Here is a 20,233-nt window from a genome sequence, read left to right on the forward strand (position 1 = left end):
CCACAGCTTCTGGTCCTGCGTGTCTGCTCCTCTCTGTAACACCAGAGCTCCACTTTGAGAAAGGCTGGATTTGAATTCCTGCTTGATTTTCAGATTGTTGACTCATTCTTCCAAATGCAACCAGACGTGCTCTGCAGAGCCATCCCTACATCTTGTTCATGTTTGACTGGTTCCAGACCAGAGACCTGTGACTACATTTGATGCTTCTGACCATTTTAAACACTGATTGCTTTGGTGGGTCGTTCAAACCTGTCTGCAGCTGGGGTAGGAGTGTCCTTCCAGGTGCACTTTTCCAGCTGCTCCATGATGAGACTGTTCTGGAACTGTTTTCTGTCGTTACAATAGTTGTGTTGGTTTGGAAATGTTTCTACATGAGTAACCGAAACCCAGAAAATGTAGGCTAGAGAGAATAATCAAGTGCTGATGTTCTTTATGAAAGTGTGCCTCATATCCACAGCAAAAATACTGTGCTCAGCCATCAGGGATGCCATGGGCAAGTGGCATTCCCCTCATAATTCAAAGGGGGAAAGGACGGAGATAAGTAGAGGATTCAGACCAGCGGAGACCCAAGGTGGGCGAGGAGCAGAGGTGATCAGCAGTTGGCCCTCACGTCCTCTGTGTCCCCTGGGTGTAGGAGTGCCGTTGAGTGGCTGTCCTCTGCTCTACTTAGTGAAGAACTGGTTAAATTGGGCAGAGATCTAGTCCCTCAAATTCCTGAGCTGAGTGCCGTGGGAGGCAGCTGGCGATTCAGGGAATGGGAAGAGTTATACCTGATTACAAAAGACTTGCTAGATTGATGTCTGCATTGTGGAGCTCTCAAAGGATGTTAATAAAGCTTTCCTCCTCCTAAAAGACAAGTTGCAAAGAGACATCAGGAGAGAGCTGTATTTATGCCATGTAAACATCTGACTTCAGAGCCTCATATAAATGATTCACCTGAGCTTGTTTCCTGCTCTGAATTATACCCCGGACAAATAGTGTGTTTTCAGTGACTACACAGGTGCCCAAGAACCAGAGCATAAAAATGGGTCTGGGAAGACAGTAGTGAGGAGATGGTATATCTGTTAATGTCCTGACTCTGTTCAAGGAATAAAACGGGAGCTTTGTAGAGGTACAGAGGGTGCTGGAGAGTAATGCAGTTTCACACACGCTTTTGCCTAAGGGTTCAAATACACAACTTGAACATTATCATGATTACCTTGTTGAATTGAGTGAGTTACACAGGTGTAAATGAGGTTTATTTTTGCCCCATGTTTTGGGTGCTCTGTTGCTCTGGTCCAAGGTGTGCTGCTCTGTGAGGTCCACATAAATTACCAAAATTCACTGTAATTGAACCCACTTTGTCAGTGGATTCCGGTTGCTTTCTAAGTGTGTCTTCTCATTCCATAGGTGCATGCATTTAACAAGGATTTACAGTGTTAAGTGCATGATCATATGGTGAAGCAGCTGAACATTTACAGCAGTTCTCCAGAGCTGAACTAAAGAGTGTGTGACTTAGTTTGCAACTAATATATTTTGCATTTGGTACATCCATGGCAGCGAGCCAATATCTGGGTTTAAACAATGGGAGATTATTTCACCTGTTGTGATTTCCAGGCAGCTCTCAAAATAAGGGGTCTGAGGAACAATGCAAGTCCCAGTTCCATAAGGAATTTCAAGAAGAACTCCAGAGAATTATAAAATGTTTAATAGCAAAGAAGAGTATGGAGAAGGGCCTGAAATGTACAGAACAGTCTTTAAGCAGAAGGGTCCAGTTTGTCTCCTAAGGTTGACAGACAAAAAGACACAGGCCCTTCAGGGAGTCAGCCAGAACCCTTCTATAACTTGTTTCTGGCAGATGCTAATTTTGAGAGAAGAAGCAGGTGACTGCAACTTCAGAGTCTGTTATTGTAAAGTTATTTACTTCCAGAACTGTTTTATAAATGTTGCACTGCTCAGCCTGGCGTAGAGGATCGGAGTCTGTTATTGTAAAGTTATTTACTTACAGAACTGTTTTATAAACGTTGCACTGCTCAGCCTGGCGTAGAGGATCAGGCAGCGGGTGTTCCTGTGGGCAGTTTGGTACCCAGGTGGGCTTGGCAGTGGCCACGGTGGTGTTGCATTACACATGATTCTTTGAGGATGCATCTCAGCTCCGCGTGTGGGTATCTGTGCAGTTTTATCTGGACTGTGTCCAGCTCCGTACAGAGGAGATTTGGATATATGCAGTCCATAATGCCCCTAAGCCAGCGTGGTTCTCTCTGCTTCCATCGCTGCTCTCTTTGCTGCAGCTCTGGCTGTGTATTAGTGCAGGGGAGCTGATGACTTCTCCTCGCTCTGGAGTATTGAAGAAATACATACGACAATCATGGCAAGGTTTTCCTTTGTAGCTCTGACATTGATTCATCTGCATTGTGTACTACACACATCAAGAGACTTTTTTCTTCCTCTTACTCATAGCTTTAAATCCTCCATGAAGAAAGGTTACTGTCCGTAAAAATTGGTTTTAGGTAGCTGCTTGTAACTCACCCACCATTTTTGAATGTTATCTTCCTGGTATTTAGCAACAGTGGCATGAATATGTACCTGGATACTTAATTTGCATGTGATGGTGTTTCTGGGAGATTTGAGACAAATTTACACAACTGAGGTTCTTTAGAATATTTAGGGGTATAAGCTGCATGAAAACTCTTGCAATTGCAACATGGTTGAGCCAGTAATACTATGGCTAAGCAGCAGCTCTTCACTCCTGGAGGAATACATTTTTAGCATGATGCAGGGTAAGCAGTTGGTACAGAATAAGATACTGTCACAGAAAGTTTTGGTGTTATAAATTGACTGTAATTAACACAGTGAAGCTTTTTTGATTGCAAAACACTGGATTTTTTTTATTTCCATAGACAAATAATGAACATTAATATGTATTTGAGATTTTAATAGATTTTTTTTTTTCTTTTGTACTTCGGGACAAAGGAAACTGTTTTAGCAGTTGCTTGTGTAGAGTACTTGAATCCAGTGGTCAAGTAACATGTTCCCAGTATCATCTCATGTGGAAGATTCATTCAATCCTTTAACAACTCTACAAAGTTGTCATTAGGACCTTACTAAGCACAAAAGTAGGAAGGAAGAGGACTAACCTGGGGCTAGTGATTAATATCCTCCTAATTAGTAAGGTGTTGGTTTTCAGCAAGGATGCTGGGAAGGATTTATACATCTGACACTTTGAGAAGGTCCTTATGTAAAATGCTGTCTTTGGTTTGTTGAAACCTTTTGAAACGAGATGGATTTCTATTCTATGCAGAAGGAAAAAAAAAAATGCTATGAAATGCTTGATTTAATTGGGGAAAAAAAACCTTACTAATTTGAATTATGCGAATATGCTGGTTGAGACTTGAATTGCAAAAGCACAATCTGGCAGCAGTGCTGGATGAAAATAAGGTTGTCCTCTATGGAGATCCACAGTTCTGACAAAATGTACTCTTGATTGTTTCCCGCATACAGGACGGGGTGACATTCAGCCCCAGTTGGATAGTGCTTTACAAGATGTCAATGATAAGTACCTACTGCTTGAAGAAACTGAGAAGCAAGCTGTCAGAAAAGCTCTGATTGAGGAGCGCGGTCGATTCTGTACTTTCATCTCGATGCTGCGACCCGTGATAGTAAGAGCTCTCCATTTTAAGTTGGTGCAATGCACAAATTGGATAAGTGTCCAAAAGCCTCTAAAAGGAGTAGCTTGTTATGTGTTAGGAATGAATCTCTAGAGCCATAGAAACTAGCCAAAATTCAACCTGCGTCTCTGCCTAGGAAGTGGTGAGATTTGGGCTCCTTCTTGTAGGCATTTGGCATAATTCAGCCATGGAAGACACTGAATGCTTTCACGATGACTAATGGGAAAACAGTGGGCACAAAGACAAGCTTGAGTTCCGTACGCATACCGACCTGAGACATTGCTAATGCAGTTTATTTCACTGCTTTTTTTTCATAACATCACATTTTATTATAAGTCTTCCTTACTCCTACTCTAGTGCGAGGACTGATAAATGTTTCAAGACCTCCCCTGTGGATATAATGACATTATCTGACAGATTGCAGGCTGCTTCTATGCAGTTTTCTGATAGCTCTTTTCCTCCTACATGACAGCTTTTTCAGTTCATTGAAAAGGTTTAAGTATATTTTCATAATCTCAGGTTGTCTGAAGCCCGGGGATGAATCGTTTGTGGCTTTGTGCAAGCATGATACATTTCTGAAGGGTCTCCAGCATACTGGGAAAATTTTGCAAATGCTTGTTTACAAAGAGCATCAGTCTCAACAGAAAACCATGATTAGAGAAGTAGGGAGGTGAATTGCTGAGCAGGAAGAAGTGACATGAAGACTCTGAGGACCTGGATGAAATTACCATGGTAGCTAAGGGATTTCTGCGGTAATTTACAGTGCAGGAATCATCTGAGTTAGCTGTTGATGTAGCTTGAGCCAGAATGAATCGTAGATGTATTAATGCTCTGTACCTGTATAGTGCCTTTATCTCAAAATTCCCAAAAACTAGCAAAAAGTACGAGTTTAACACCCATTTAGGTTCACAGTTAAAATCCTCAGGGCACATTAGTGAGTATGCATAGAAGAGTTCAGTCTTTTCCAAATGCAGCAAAAAAAAAATGAAGATGTCACAAAAAGAAGGCTGAGACTTATTTACCTCATTGATCAGAGAAAGGATTTCTGAGCCTCAGAAAGAGCAATCTTGAAGTAGTTATAAAACTCTAAATATTTCCAACCCTCTTTCATAGTTGGTGATTGCTTAATGGGCAAAGACAAAGCAGCTCCTCTGGGCATTGCCATAGTCATCAGCAAAACCAAAAATGTCGTGTATTGTGTTATGGCTCTGATTTTTAAAACCAAGGCTGTGATTAGCCTTCCTCTTTTGTCATTTTAGGAAGAAGAAATGTCAATGCTGGGAGAAGTAACCCATTTACAAACCATATCAGATGACCTGAAAAGTCTGACCATGGATCCACACAAATTGCCATCTTCAAGTGAACAGGTTAGCTCGTTACTTGGAAAATATTTTTATTTTTAGCTTGTAGCGGTTTTCCTTTTGTGTTATGAGGAATATTGACTACTAGCATTTAGTGTCTTTGTGTTATGTTTTGTAGATGCTTCACTGCAGCAAGGTCATTTTTAACATAAGCAATTTAAAAAAATTGTTTTTGAAGTACCAACTGAGGGCTTCTGAAGTATTTGATGAGACCGGTGTGAAGTGGTAGCAGTAACACTTTGAAGTGGTATATGAAGATGCCCAATTAATGCTGAGGGTACATGAGGAATGAGTGTCATCTCTTCACCCCACATTTGAGCATCCCTGTCTTTATGTAGTCACAAGATTGCTGAGATTAGGTAGCTTGACAGGGTCTGACATTTGAGCATTTTTCCATGCTGTCCTTAAAATGCATAGGAAGATTTGTATCATTAAATCACTCCAAATAGGACCTTTTTCTCCAGCTCTGCTGTGTGAACTCAGTTTTCTTGTCATACCTTAATCACCTTATCATTGAACATTGGATCTTCAATTAATTTTTTTAAATGCAGCAGTTTTTAAACTCTAAGGCTGTAATAGGTTTTTTTTAAGGAAAACCAAAACAAAACAAGAACTTACAACATGGATAAAATAAATCTCTAGTTTACTTTTTAAAGATTTTTCCATTAAAATGTGAACTTTCCTTCTGTGATAGCAGCCTGAGTGTTGAAGTATGGTAGTTCCTGGAAAGCCAAGGATGAAGCTGATTCTCCAGTGTAATATGCACAGTGTAATTCTGGGTCAATTGGCACTGAAAGTTTGTAGTGGTCACGAATGTTGTACGACAAGCAGATGTTTTCTGTTAATAGGGGAAAAAAATATCCATGTCCTTAACTCTACTGATTATCTTTCATTAGGTAATTTTAGATTTGAAAGGTTCTGATTACAGCTGGTCTTATCAGACTCCTCCATCCTCTCCCAGTACTACCATGTCCAGAAAATCCAGTGTTTGCAGGTAAGTACACTGGTAATATTTAATTTTAACCTGTTTGGGGGCAAAGGGAGGCAAGTTCAGACTGTGGTATGGATTTGTGTTCATACTTAGATCTTAAGTAACAAGTCTTAATGAAATCAGTCCCTCATGGTCTTACCCGTTTAAGTGTGTGACTGGGAATATTAAAAAGGATGGGCATGACTGAACAACTTTTAAACTCAAAACAGCTTGAAGATGCTTTTGATTCAGTTCTCTTGAATCCATTTCAGATCAAAGAGCAGACTGTACTGATCTAAGCTCTGAGATTGTTCATTCATAATTTCCTTTTCTGTTTTTCATGTGATGACTTTTTAGATTATTCTAAGTAGCTGTTACTAATCAGTAAGTTAACTGTTCGAAAAGGAAAAACATCCTTGGCAATTGCCCTATCAGTCTGGTAGATGGAAATGCTTTTTTGATACAAGTTTTTTTTACTGTTTAATGCTGTCTAATGCTGTCCTGAACTATGTTGAAACACTGGATTCTGTCTATGCTTTCTCTGTAAAAACTGTTTTCTCTCATAAAACAGTTTATTAGCATGTTGCCCCCATACCCTGGTGTCTACACTTACCCTTTCCTTTTGCAGAAAAGGAAGATATCCTATTGTCTATTCTGCTCGGCACCTTTCTAGCTGCTCTTGAATGATTACCTTTTAGTTTGCTTTATGAATAATGTACTACAGGCTCCCTGTGTATGAGCAAAGTTACCTATAGCATGTCAGAGCAAGTGAACATGACTTCTTCGATGTACCTACTTGTCTCTGCATGTAGATATATATAAAAAAAGCCTTCAGTACTTTTATATATATATGTGAAAATACGCGTATTTAGAGCAATGAGCACAGGCTTAAAGATGCAATATCCTGGAGCTGTAAAAGAAAATGGCAAAAAAAACCCCAACCAAACAGAAAAAACTTCATCATCTGTTCCTAATCAACCTCATCTTCTTGTGTGGTAAAAACTGGATGGCAACAGACTGTCATTTATGAGTAAAATAAGGCAGAGCTCCTCTTCCCTGCTCCAAGCTGACTTGTTCGTGTTCTGTGTACATGGCATTTGTGAGCAGGCGGTGCAGTCCTAGCCCATGTATTCTTCAGAGCCATCACTTTAGCTAGTCAGCGGTCTCCTGCCAACAAAGGTAGGAAGCTGCCTTCAGATTGCTGCATCCTGCTAGTCCTGCTGAGCCACCCCGGCAGGAAACTTCAAAGGCTCCCACATCGCAGCTGGCATGTCATTGCTGTCATTCATCAATACTGGAGATTAAAAATCAATCTCTTTGTTTGAAAAATCAATTATTTTTCATGGATATTAATTTGGGGTTTTAATTCTCTGATCATCTTTCTTACTGAAGCTACATACCCAGCGGCTTTACTTCACTTGATATGCCATCACATGCTTTTTTTTTGCTGGTAGAAAGCCCTCATGTGAGCGAAATCTCTCCCAGGTGCGCTGAAGCATGGGGTTTTGGTGATGCTTTCAGAAGTCTGACACGTTGGCCTGCTGACTGACTGCAGCAGCATGCTTAGAGGCAGACCTTTAGATGAACTGTGATGCCTTTGGACCCCCTGCTAGCAATCCATTGAAAATTTGGACCATGGTGCAAGAGCAACAAGGTGTAAGTCAGGAGTAGAAGAGAGTCATCAGCAGACATTTTTTGTGGAAGTGCTGTGTGAATGCTAGAGAGGGCATGTAGTGATCCCTTCATCCCTAACCGGACAAACTCTGAGTGGTTACAGAATTTGATGATTTGAGTGAAATTCAAGGTAAATGCCATTTTCTCTCTGGTTGCAAGGGATACTGCAGCTGCTTATGGTTCTTTACTGATATATATGTGCATATATATATATATTTAAATTTAATTTGTCAACATCTTTTCTTTTCCGGTTTATGCTGCTTGTTGCTAGAGACATGTGGAATGTTAATTGTACTGTATATGGGTCTCTCCCCACCCCACCCTTGTGTCTTTTCCTCTCCCCCTTCCTTTCTTTGTTCCTTTTGTCTCTCACAGCAGTCTGAACAGCGTTAACAGTAGTGATTCCCGGTCCAGTGGCTCCCACTCGCACTCACCTAGTTCACACTATCGCTATCGCAGCTCCAATCTGCCTCAGCAGGCACCCATGAGGCTGTCCAGTGTGTCCTCCCATGATTCTGGATTCATGTCCCAGGATGCTTTCCAGTCCAAATCGCCATCCCCCATGCCACCAGAAGCACCTAACCAGGTACGTGCAAGCATGAGAACAAAAACCTGAGCGTGACTTGGCTCACCTTTCACAAAAAAGGATCTGGAGTTGTTTTGGGGTACCTTGGAGTTAGGTTAAACACTGAGAGTAAGGTTTGTCTCACTGCATGTCATACACCTAAAAGTTGGGCCTCTAGCTGGAGTTAGCACTGAAGAAAGGGATGAGTCACCCTCAGGGATCTAATGTTTGCTCTGTCCCTGGAGGGAGCCGAGATGCCTAACTTTCACATACGTACAGATGAGACAGAGCAAGAAGTCCCACCTTACAGGAGGGAATAAGTATTCACTTTATCCACTGAAGTTACCAGTCAATATCCTGCACAGGTTGCAAGTTGATAATATCTGGTGGCTGTTTACTGTTTAATGGACAAATATTGGTGCCAGAACAGCCTTCTGACAGACTTGGTTATTGACACTGGTAGCCTCAGCATCAAAGAGACTGGTTTTATTTCTCTCCTGCAAAGGGCCTGGAATACTCAAAATTTGATTACCAGATTCGTATGAAATTGGTTCTGCTGTTTTTTATGACATTCCTTCCTGTGGATGCACTTGCTATTTCTGACTCTCAGTTGAGCACCTTGCAGAAATAAGATTTCTGCATGAAAATTAGGTTTTTATAGTTCTTTGTGGAAATCACAAGAAATTAGTGTTTGTGTACTCATATGGGATGGTGTCCTGAACCCGGACAAACTAAGGATTTCACTATAAATGTAAGACAAACTTTTCCAGAGCATTTTTTGGTCTGCAGAAGGAAGTTGCTGCTCCATTTGTTGATGGCATCATTCCTATAAAAACTAGCTGGCCACCTGCAGGCAGAGGTTTGCATGCCTCCATAGCATGTATCTTCCAGCACCTGAATTCTTTTTTTCTGTTTTTTGGGGGTTTTTTTAATAAATCACACAGCAACTGCAATATTTTTTAAACAAGGCTGAACTGCCATCTCACATTATAAACCCCACTGTAAATCTTAGTTGCAAAATGATGTGGACCTAATGTCCTGTTGTTATCACTCATTTTTAATACACTCTGAGGTCACTGGAGAAGATTGTCCTTTAGTAATAAATGTATTTGCACATTTTTTCATGTGTTTGGGAGTAGCTGGTTTTGTAGGCAATGATAACTTTAATCCTCACAGTCAGCCAGGAGCCAACAGTTTCAGTGTTAGTGGTTACCAAGTCTCACCTGCACGTTTCAGCTGCTCCTAGACCACCTTTGACAGCCCACAGACCCTTATTTTTTGCAGAACGTTTAGTAAGTAGCACTCTTAGTGAAGTGTTTAGGGTATCATCCAAAACAACACCGGTTCATTTAGGCTTGGAACATGTTCTCAAAGGAAAGTCAACAGGTTTTTAGTATATTTACCTCTTTCATTTTAATAGAAATGCTTTCTTTTCAAATTAATATATCTTCTGCACTGTCCCCAGTCTGGACACATTTTTTTATAGATGACATCCTGAAGAACTTTGTGCACACTAATAAAATGAATGTTTTGTTTAGATTGGCTATGGCTAACCTAAGTGAAATGCAAAAAAGTAAATGAGCAAATAATAAAGTAAACTGGAATAGTAACAAGGTAAGGAAGTTGACTTTTAAGATACGTACATCAGTTATACATGCTAGCATCATCCTTGGTTTTCATAGTGTCCACTGCACCTGCATAAAAGGGCAGTGATCTACGTGATGATGCTGTGTTTGCAGATGAGGATGTAATTTTGCAATTGCCCTTAGCATGGAAAAAACCCAACACCTGTCTTTGCAAGTTCCCCTGTTAAGCAGGGGAGAGAACTTAGGCTGGTATCAGCTGGCAGAGCATCCTGAAAGTTGATGGGAGTCACGCTGATTTACACCAGCTAAGTTCACATGCTTTCACTTCATTTTAGAAACTGTCCATAAAGTTGCAAACTGATCTAAGCTTCACTCGAGCTATTCATGAGCTGTAGAAGGCTGCAGCAGGGTGGCATTGACTTGACAAGTGTAGTGTGTTGGTATAACAAATAGGTATGTGCTCTGTATGTCTCTAGTTCTGTATACCTTTACGCAAAGGCAAAGGTAACAGATCATTGCCTGGCCGCTTCATCTTTGCTTAAGTGTCTTGCTTTGTATGTTCAGCACTAAGTAAAATGTGTGTGTTGTGCTGACAGATAATTGTGATTGTGAGCTTCCCAAGAAGCTGTTCAATTTACAGTGTTATTTCATGTTGTGTGTCTCTAACCAACTGACAGATCTTCCTTGTGGTATTGTGCTTTCCAGGCTCGGTGTTGGGTGGGGAGGAGCAGCAATATCAGCTGCTGTTTCTAAAACACTGATGTCATTGTTTCTAGTAGTGACACAGAGAAAGCAGAAAAGCAAGCTCTGGAATCAACAAAGGAAATTAAAGCTATTTATCTTGTGCAGGTGGACGCTTTTCTGATGTTTTCTAGCTACATGCTGTGGCATCTGCTGGCAGCAGTAGTTTTGAAAGCAACAAAGTCCATTTTCTTTTAATAATGAATTAAATAAAAAAAAGTACAAGGGGGTTATATAAAATTCCCATATTATGGGAATGAGAATATATGAGCTATGTATGACCTACATTTTAGACAAGCAAGTGTCACTGAAAATTAAACTGAATTTATTCAAAATCACAGATGGCGGCGGGGGGGGGGAATGTCAAACAAGGAATAAGTAGAGATTTAAATAGGACAACAGACTATACCAGAGGAGAGATGATTGGCAAAATGAAGACTGCTTTTCAGCCTATAGTAGCTGAGTAGTAAAGTCTTTACAGTTGTCACACTCTGCATAGAAGATAGGAAAAAGAACAATTATAAAACCAGGCTCTGCCCTTACGCTGGTTAGTATGATCACTTTTCTGCAGCAGTGCTGTTAACATGACTGTGAGTGAAAGTGTCAGCCTGTAACTGACAGCCGTACATGTGGAAAGGGCACTGTCAAATGCTGTAATCTTAATTAAGCAAGTGCATTTGGGTATAGCTGAACAGCTGGAGAAGCATCTCAGGTCTCTTTCTGGAGTGGAACAGTTTCTCTAAATGCCAGATGGGAGGTCAGCCCTGGCCAGCGTTGCCCGAGGCGTGTATTCACACCATGGGGAGCCCTCCTGGCAGACCTGCTGCTGGGAGCACGGGGTGGCTCTTGGATGAACACCAAACATGGCTGGTGCTGCTAACCCTGCACATTCCCCTATGGAGTAGACAAACTGAGGTCTGGGGGTATCTGCGATGAAGTCATTTGGTGGTAGTATGGTTACGTTTAATTTAGGGGGATGATAATAGAAGGATCCACTGGGCTTGGAGTGAACATGCATGGGAGAAGCAATTAAACAGTTGATTTTAGAGGCTGCTTATGACTTTGTGGGGATGAAAGCAAGGGGAGATACAGAAGCAGATGAAGAAAAGTCTTGATGTGCTGTCAATCAGCAGAGGACTAAGTCTTTATTGTTAGAATATTCTGGAAATCGCTTTTCCTAAACTGTGAAGTAGAGGAAAACAGAATGTGAACTTGCTTCTGCATGTACAGATTAGCAAGCTGGAAGGATTCTGCTTTTGAGGAGACTTCATTGCTTGAAATAGCTTGAAGTTAGAATAGGGGAAATGTATCGTTACAACTATTCAGTTTTCCATGTAAATTAAGAAATGCTCCCAAATCAGACCTTAAAAAAAAACCTAAAACCAAGAAAACCAAAAAGAACAGAAATGCATCTGTAAATTATCACCAGGTATTTTATTTCTCCTAAATTTCCTTTTTTAAGTTAAGTTTCCCAACAGTTTGCCCCTGGCTAGAACAAAGGAGTCAGTAGAGACATGTTCCTGGAAGTGAGACAAATTGAGGAGGTGACCTTGAGTCACTATCCAAAGCTTTTTGAAAGGTAACTGGGATGTCTACCACTGACTGTAGAGGGACATTGGACCAAGCTCTTCATTAGGATTTAGTCTCCTGCGAAGCCCTTGCCCAGGAAGCTCTGTCTAGTAGTTGAGGAGGGGAAGGGGTTAAGAAAGCAATATATATTTGAATGGAAAACATAGCAAACAAAGGATGCAAGTAATCCAGGATAACTGCGATCCTTTTATAGATTAGTAGGACAACAAATGTAAAATATAATCATTCAGTCCAGTAGCCCAAAATACAGCTTTTTTTTTTAATATCCTTGCTGAATTTTATACATACCACTCTAAGCAGTGGAACACTATCCAAGAACAAGCCATGGCACAATGTCTGAGAGACCAGATACCAAGCTACCTATGTATAATGTACGTTTGAGAAACTGGCTGTTGCTGTGCAGAGCACAGTTTTAGCTTTCTGCTGATACTGTTAACTTTAAGCTTTTTCACAGAAGAGATGGTTTGAGAGTGGAGCAGAACCACCATTATCGCAGCTGTGGAAAAAAAAAATTGCCTTAGGTTAAAATAGCTAAAATGAAAGAACTCATTTTTAAAATTATTCGAACGAAACAATTATTTTAAAAAGGCATCGACTAAAATAAGTTGAAAAAAGTCCCATAGTCAAGTTTCTCACTCCATCGACGTGGAGTAGAAGTTGCTCTGCCTGGTGTTTGCCTGTGTGTGTGCTCCCAGGAGCATGTGCCAGTGGGTGTGTGTCCAGAACAAGCACTCAAATTTGTGAGACTTTTTGTCCAAGCAGTAACTATGCAGTTTCTGTTTTCAGCCCCTCGTGTACTTTTCTGCTAAGAAATGAAGGGTGGTCTGTGCTTCCCACACCTGGGTCCAACCATTCAAGACTGTGCCTGCAGCCTGATCCAGGCAGCCCTTGACTTGCTGCCGCTTGTGTTGTCTTTGCGCTTTTCCTTCAGGAGTTCAGTATTCTTCTGCTTCCCTTGCCATCGTTTCCTCACTGTTGTCATCCTTTTTTAGCAAGACCAGAGGCTCCCCTTCCCTGTGCTGTGCAAGTTTCTCAAGACAAGGAGACCCTCTCTCCCTACAGCCACCTCTTTCATTTCCTTCAGCTATCAAAATGTTTTCCCCTTGGCATCTTGGTTTATCCTTTGGGTAGTTTTGCCTGTTGAAAATGGCCTCGCTGAGTTTAGTGGGAGAGTCCTTTCTTTCATCTTCCTTTCACTTTGGAGTCACTTTATTGCAAAAATAAGTTCACCACTTCCAATATTTTTTCCTCACACACCAAATAAATTGAAGAATTCTTTGCATCTTCAGAATTTACATTTTTTGCCTTTTTCCATCTAGTTGCTACATGCAGCTTAATTCCTAATAAACCTAGTTTATGACCCATTTCTACCATTATGTGACATAATCTCTTTAAGTTTCTGGCTTGTAAAAAGGAACAGTCTATCGGGTGTAAATTCCAGATTCTCACTTGTCATCATAAAGGCATCTGCAGAAAACAAGGTGGTGTGATACAGTATCTGGAACTCAGACTCCTCACTGTCTGTCCTGCCATGTGCAGAGTGTGCAGACCCAGGTGCGTCTTCTGGGCCATAAACTTGAGTTTTCAGAAGGCATTTTCAGAAATTACATTTTTCTTTCTTTTTTTCGCCCCTGGCCAAAGTGTAACATGAGTGTGAGTGTTCTCATGGGGCTTTTCAGACAGTTTCTTTTGTTGAGCTACCTAGAATGTCAGGCAGAACTTGGAGACTTAGTCTAAAAGCTAATTTTCTATAATGCATTTTTATCTAAAGATAGAAAAAATAGGCTCATCTTCATTTAGTGTACTGTAGTTATGTCTGACGGCAGAGTCAACTGCAGCTCCTGTTTATCTGTGTTCTTATTTTTAGAGGGTTTTTCTCCTGTAAAAGGAGTTGTATTAAATCAAGAATGTGACAAGTTCCACAAAACACCAAGCCAGTGCATCATCCGGTACCTCACTGCATACTTTTCACTTCTCTCCTTAATAGCTACATGTCATATATTGTAGTTTCTCCTGATCTTATGTTCACCTCAACTCTTACTGCACTTTGAAGCCTTTTTAGCTGAGCTTACTTGTACCCTAAACACATTTGACAGGTCACGCGCAGATCTGATCTCATGTCAGCGTAAGACGGGATGTGTGTTATTTCTATAAAATAGTCCACCATATCACGTGCTTTTTTTTTTTTCTAATCAGTTTTTATCAGAATTTTGCAAAGTTCCATTTGAATCCAGTTTGTTAATAAGCTCAGGATGCTGATATTGTATTGGTTTCTCAACAGCCCCAACAGTATTCACCAGTATCCTTATGGTGATGGTATCCCATCTCAGGAGACTGACATCTCCTTTCACCTAGGCAGTTAGCTGCACAATCTTTATACGTCGTTTCTGGTGAGCAGTGAGACAACTTCTGAGTGTTAGCAGTAATTACTCTACAGTGCCTCTTATCCAGCTGTCTTTTTATTGCAAACTCACCCCGCGATCTCGTCTAAGGTTAACTGGTGAAATTTTATTTCAGATGAGATTTTGCTTCCTCTTCAAAATGTCGTTTGTTGAAATCTGAGGCTTTGCTACACAAACTTGATACAAGAGCTCATTTCTAGAAATCTCAGCCATTCGTTCTGCTGTCATAAAATAAAATGCCAGGGATATCCTTAGAGGGACTTGCTTCACAGTTCTTGGGCTGCCAAAGGATTAATTAGGCTTGCTAGTGTTGAATTTCCTGACAGTGAATAGAGCTTGGTACTGCCCTGACAACTTTGCCAGTATTCTTGCCCATTTCAAAGCACTCAGCTGCACCTGTATGCACACCCCTGCTGAGGAGGATGCCGCTTTCAAGGGAGAGATGTATAATAGCATTGTAGTTGGTAAAATGGTCCACGTGGTTATTCACCACATGAATATTATTATTGGCCTGCCTACAGGTGAATTAGATGCTGTTGTAGAGGTCTTACAGCAGCAAATGTACATAAAGGTGTGCATTAAAAATTGGAAGAAAAGTTCCTAACTAGACCAAAATATTTGAGGAGTTTGATGGACACTCTGTGTCCTGCATTTTCCTTCCCTCTCCATCCAAGCCCCTGATATTTTATCTCTCTGCTGTTAAGAGGAGGTGAGTGGCAAGCACACGCCACCATTTATGCACTCAGCAGAGTACATGTACCTTCAGAACGGCTGCTGGGCAGAAAAGTTTGAGTCAGAGTGCTTTTGGTGTATGCATACTACCTGCAGAGGCACATGCATACAGATAATGCACTTTGAAAACCTCCAGCTTTGGTAAGTATCCCTTCTTTCTCTGTTCCATAATATTTGAACTCAGTTGAGCTTTTCACAAGCACTTTTGCAGATCAGAATATCCGAGAACTTGTGAATGTAAGTGACATTTGCTGCTCTATGTTTTAAATCTAAACTTTGTGTCCCTGAAGTACTGATGATCTGCTTTTCTGTATAAATCAGTTGTCTCAGTATATTGCATGTTTGGACTGTAGGTGCCCTCAGCTCCTTCAGCTTCTTGCTCTGAGACGGCTAACAGAATTCAGATGCTGAAATTGCAATGAGGAGTTGAGATCGCTGCATCGACTCCCTCATTCTCAAGCAGCGTGGCAAGTTCTCGCATTAAGCAAATGGCTTGTTTTGTTTCTCATAGACTTCCTGAACATTAGCAATGGTTTTGAGCAGTTTCTAATTGATTTTTAAAACCCTAACCCTTTGCTTCTCTCATCCTTCCCTCTCTCCTGTGTGTGTCTCTGTGTATATGCTTTTTGTCTTTTTTTTTGTGTGTATTTTTTTTCTTTTTTGGTGGCTTGTGTATCCTTTCCCTGCGTTGCGGTGCTGTTTTACGCTGCAGAATTCGTCCAGCTCTGCCTCTTCAGAAGCCTCTGAAACCTGCCAGTCAGTGAGCGAGTGCAGTTCCCCCACCTCAGTCAGCTCAGGCTCCACCATGGGGGCTTGGGCTTCCACAGATAAGGTGAAAAACTTCATCTCGAAGACATACAAACCTACTAGCTCGTTATCCAAACCCAGCAACACTTGGACAAAAAAAAACAAAAAACCACACATGCATGGGACGCAGCCAGGATTGCTCTCTGTGAAGATGAGAATAGGAACTGTTGCATGCTCCCTTAGAAATGAATCTGAATAAATCACAGCGACATTTGCCTTTAAACTAGCTGCTAGAGGGAAGCTACAAATTGGGCATTTTACAGAGGTAATTTTATAAGAAAAGCTCTTTGTCCACCTTTTCTACTCAAAAAGATTGTGGAACGCTGCCCAAACCCAGCAGGTTGCCTGACAAAGAGCATCTTGTCCAGGTTGGGTCATTTGTGGCTTCTTCCCTCTCTGCCGTTGGGCAGCATGCATTACACTGAGCAATTGGGGTTTGGTTTTGACCAAAACAAAAATGAAAACAAAACACACATGGCTGGAATAAATTACAGGGGATACACTGTGTATCGGGGGAGGAAGTGATAGCGGTCTCCATTCTCATCTGGTAAATCCTTGCTGTTGGGTTTTTTTCATTTTTTTCTTCCATATCATCACACAGCCAGTACATGTCATTTTCAAAGGATGTGTGCTTTTCCTCTCTGTCCAGCTACATAAATTAAACACCACCAATGCAAATGCCACCAGTATTGGAAAAGTTTTGTTTGTATGTCTGCAGTCTGCAGGGTACCTAAATTGCAAATGCTTTTTCACACTGTGCCGCTTTCATGGACAGAGGGCAAAGCTGCTCAGCCTGGAGACAATGACTGCTAGATTGATGTCTGAAATTTGTTATACCAAATAACAATTTTCAAGCAAACTCACTTCTGAACCAAGCATTGTATCAATTTTCTGTTGTTTATTTGCAGCAAAGCTAAGATTTTTCTTTCTTTTGTTTTAAGATACAGAAGTTTTCTCCCTAGAACATCAGTCGCAGTATATTTTCATATTCATTCTGTTTATATTAATTTCTCTGTTTTGTTTGTTTATTTGTTTCATTTCCAGTTGTCTAATGGGTTTTATCACTGTAGTTTATCAAGTGACCCATCCGTAGCTTCAGTTGGTGCAGGTCCTTTCCCTCATTTCCCGCCTGTCTCCTGCGCGTGGACTCGGGCTCCCTCAGCCCTCCTTCCAGACTACGTTCATTATTACACCATTGGGCCAGGCATGTTACCATCATCTAAGATCCCTAGCTGGAAGGTTTGTGTTCCTTTTGTTGTGGCAGTCCTCACCTCCTCATACCAACAGCGTGCGCACGGCAGTTGTTGCTACCTTTTGATCCATATAATTTCTCGTTGATTTGCTCTGTTTAATATCACTCTGAATGGGCACTGCATGGTGATAATCAGAGAGCTAAAATGTGGTGGTGGCTGTTTCAGAACGACCTTGTCTATTCTGGCACTGCCTAAAACATAGTAAAGCTGACAACAGCTAGGTAGGAAGGAATAGTTTAACTCTGGAACATTGGTGAAAGCACTCTGGGCTCTATTCAGCGAGGAAAGAGCTTGTTTAGCACCGTCAAATCTCTCACTTGAGCAGGGGAGCGCAGGCTTGGCATCCAGTTGGCTTTGTGAAACCAGACATTGAACAACATGATGTTCTCACTGCGGCAGCCGTGCTTAGCCCCCACCTTGGCCACAGTCAAGCATGATCTTGTAGATCCAGCTGGACTGGTTTAAGAAGGCGGTCATCACCAGTTGAACACCAGTGATGGCTGAAGCTATCCTAGCTTTCCTGCCCCAGACTGGAAGTGCTCACCCAGCTTGTTTTGCTCTGTTGGGTGAGACAGAGTGCAGTAACTTCCCTCCATTGTTCCAGCTGGATCTGCAGGGATCTTCCTTGGCATCAAAATGTCCCTGCTCTGCCAGAGCCTTGACTCTCATCCCTGCCAGGTGATTCCCCTTGGGAGGCTCTGCCTCAGAGGAAGGGGAGAAGGTCTCTAGTGCGTTACCCTGAATCTTCACAAGGCTGATGTGCAGTTGATAGTAGCTGCACAGATCTTGGATGCCTGTGGATGGTTATGTGGTACTGCACATGCACCATGGGACCTTCTTATACATGTAAATTGAGACACCTTGTGACGGACCCCCCTAATCTCTGTCTCCAGCAGCTGGAGACTGTTGAGACATACACGTGGGGTGGCCACAGTGGTCCTGGGGCTTCAAAGTCATTAGTTGTGTCTATGCCAGAAGTGCTTTGCCAGTACATTTCACAGCAAAACACTGACAGCAAAGACACAGCTGTTAAGGCAAAGCAGAGTTTTGTATGTGTTAATAAAACCAAAATATCTGCACAAGGGGCTTTGTCAGTACAGCTGCCTTGCATTTCTCGTACCTTGGACCGAGACACATGTCGGTAAAAATCTGTAGTGTGGTCTTAGCCCATCATTAATTATTTATCAGGAAGCTGTGCATAGGCTGGCCCGCACAGTGATGGAGTGTGTGGCCAGTTCTGACCCACAAGTTGTTTCTTCTGTTTTTATTTTTAAAGTACTCTTGTCTTGGTGAGGGAAAACTCTCTTAGGAGTGGGCTTGCCCCTGCAGCAGTTCACGTTTGGGGAGCTGCTGCTTAGCTGTGGTTCTATGTCCCAGCACAGGTCAATCCTGCTCTTTGTGTGCAGCGTCTGGTTTCTGGACACCCTCAGGACTTTGCTTAATAGAGCCCTGAGTGAATATAGCCCTTGTGGCCTGAGGAATTTCTGTTTCAAATTTGGCACCAGTAATTCAGAGTGAAAGTTAGTCTTTCTTCAGTACAGATCAGTGTTATAAACTAGATTTCAGATAGTAAGTAAACGGAGAGATTACTCAGAGTAACTTGCTCCTCTAATGTGTATCAAAAAGCTGTTCAAGCCTAATTTTTCAGAACTGAAGACATGCATAACAGCACGTGATACTAGAACTTGTGTACATCCAGAACAGTTACATCGCTGATTGGACACTTACATCTATTTTCTGCTGTGTGCCAGTGATTTTTGCATTTGCATTTCTGAAAATATAGGCTTTAACACAATGGAATTTCATTTAGAGAAAACTATAGTATTAAAATGTTAAAAGTCTTCATATGAGAACACTTAGGTAGAATAGGAAATTTAGATTCCCTAAAGGAGATGATAGGTTTTATAAGTGAAGATTTTTAATATCTGCAAAATTAATTTATTTCTGGCCTTATTCAGAAAGGCATGTCCAGTTTGATACATAATCTGTTACATTAGAATTGCCCTTTTGCGTAGTTTTACTTGTAATTAAAGCACAATTGCTGATGAAAGCTATCACTAACAAGCACATTTCCTTAGGACTGGGCCAAACCAGGCCCGTATGACCAGCCAACGGTGAACACATTGCAACGTCGCAAAGAAAAGCGCGAACCAGATGTCAATGGAGGAGCTCAGAGCGGACCAGCTGCTCCCCCTGAGGAGGCCCAGAGACCTCGGAGCATGACGGTGTCGGCTGCCACAAGGGTGAAGCTCTAATTTCAAATACACTATTTGGTGCAAAGGAAGCGGATGTGCCAGCTCCTGCCAATACTTTTTTGCCGTGCTTTGTGTTTGCACATGTTTATCTGAAAAGCAGGACTGGTGTGGTGTTGGGGTGGTCAGGGAAAGGGACACGAGCATGAGAGAAGATGCTGTTGGGTGTTGGCATTTGCAGCGCAATGGCATCCAAAGAAGCGTCTGTTTCCTTGAAGCCCTGGTAAATGGTTGGACACAAGCCTGTTGGGCTGCAATGGTGACAAGCTCTGCTTGGGAGGAGAGACAGCTAAAAGTCGGTGAAGATTGATTAATCTTTCTAGATGTAATGAGTCTCCTTTCTGTGCATAACCAGCAGGGTGAGGAGATGGAGGCCTGTGAGGAGCTGGCGCTCGCTCTGACGAGAGGGCTGCAGCTGGACACCCAGAGGAGCAGTCGGGATTCTTTGCAGTGCTCCAGCGGCTACAGCACCCAGACAACAACTCCGTGCTGTTCAGAGGACACGATCCCATCTCAAGGTATCCATCCAAGAGATGTTCTTTTTCAGCGCTTTCCCAGCCTGGCCATTACACACTCACGCCTCAGTGCCAAGGAGCTATATTCCAGCAGCTGTCACTCATGGGCTTTGTAGTCAGCTGGGGAGAACGGGATGA

The 20,233-nt window shown here is 41.8% G+C and overlaps 1 protein-coding gene across 1 annotated transcript in view; it reads left to right on the plus strand.

Annotated features, from left to right (window-relative positions):
• The window catches only part of MTSS1 (metastasis suppressor 1), a gene marked incomplete at its 5' end in the record, with an annotated part of 33,008 nt that overhangs the window by 10,603 nt on the left and 2,172 nt on the right, over nt 1-20,233 (plus strand). The window contains 7 exons of the mRNA XM_010075179.1: nt 3,481-3,638; nt 4,907-5,014; nt 5,905-6,002; nt 8,028-8,238; nt 17,120-17,314; nt 19,407-19,571; nt 19,936-20,098. Of these exons, the coding sequence (XP_010073481.1) occupies nt 3,481-3,638; nt 4,907-5,014; nt 5,905-6,002; nt 8,028-8,238; nt 17,120-17,314; nt 19,407-19,571; nt 19,936-20,098 (1,098 nt within the window). The remainder of the gene's footprint in view (nt 1-3,480; nt 3,639-4,906; nt 5,015-5,904; nt 6,003-8,027; nt 8,239-17,119; nt 17,315-19,406; nt 19,572-19,935; nt 20,099-20,233) is intronic.

Source organism: Pterocles gutturalis, unplaced genomic scaffold, assembly GCF_000699245.1.
Source record: "Pterocles gutturalis isolate BGI_N339 unplaced genomic scaffold, ASM69924v1 scaffold11457, whole genome shotgun sequence".
In the NCBI taxonomy this organism is placed as follows: Eukaryota; Metazoa; Chordata; class Aves; order Pterocliformes; family Pteroclidae; genus Pterocles; species Pterocles gutturalis.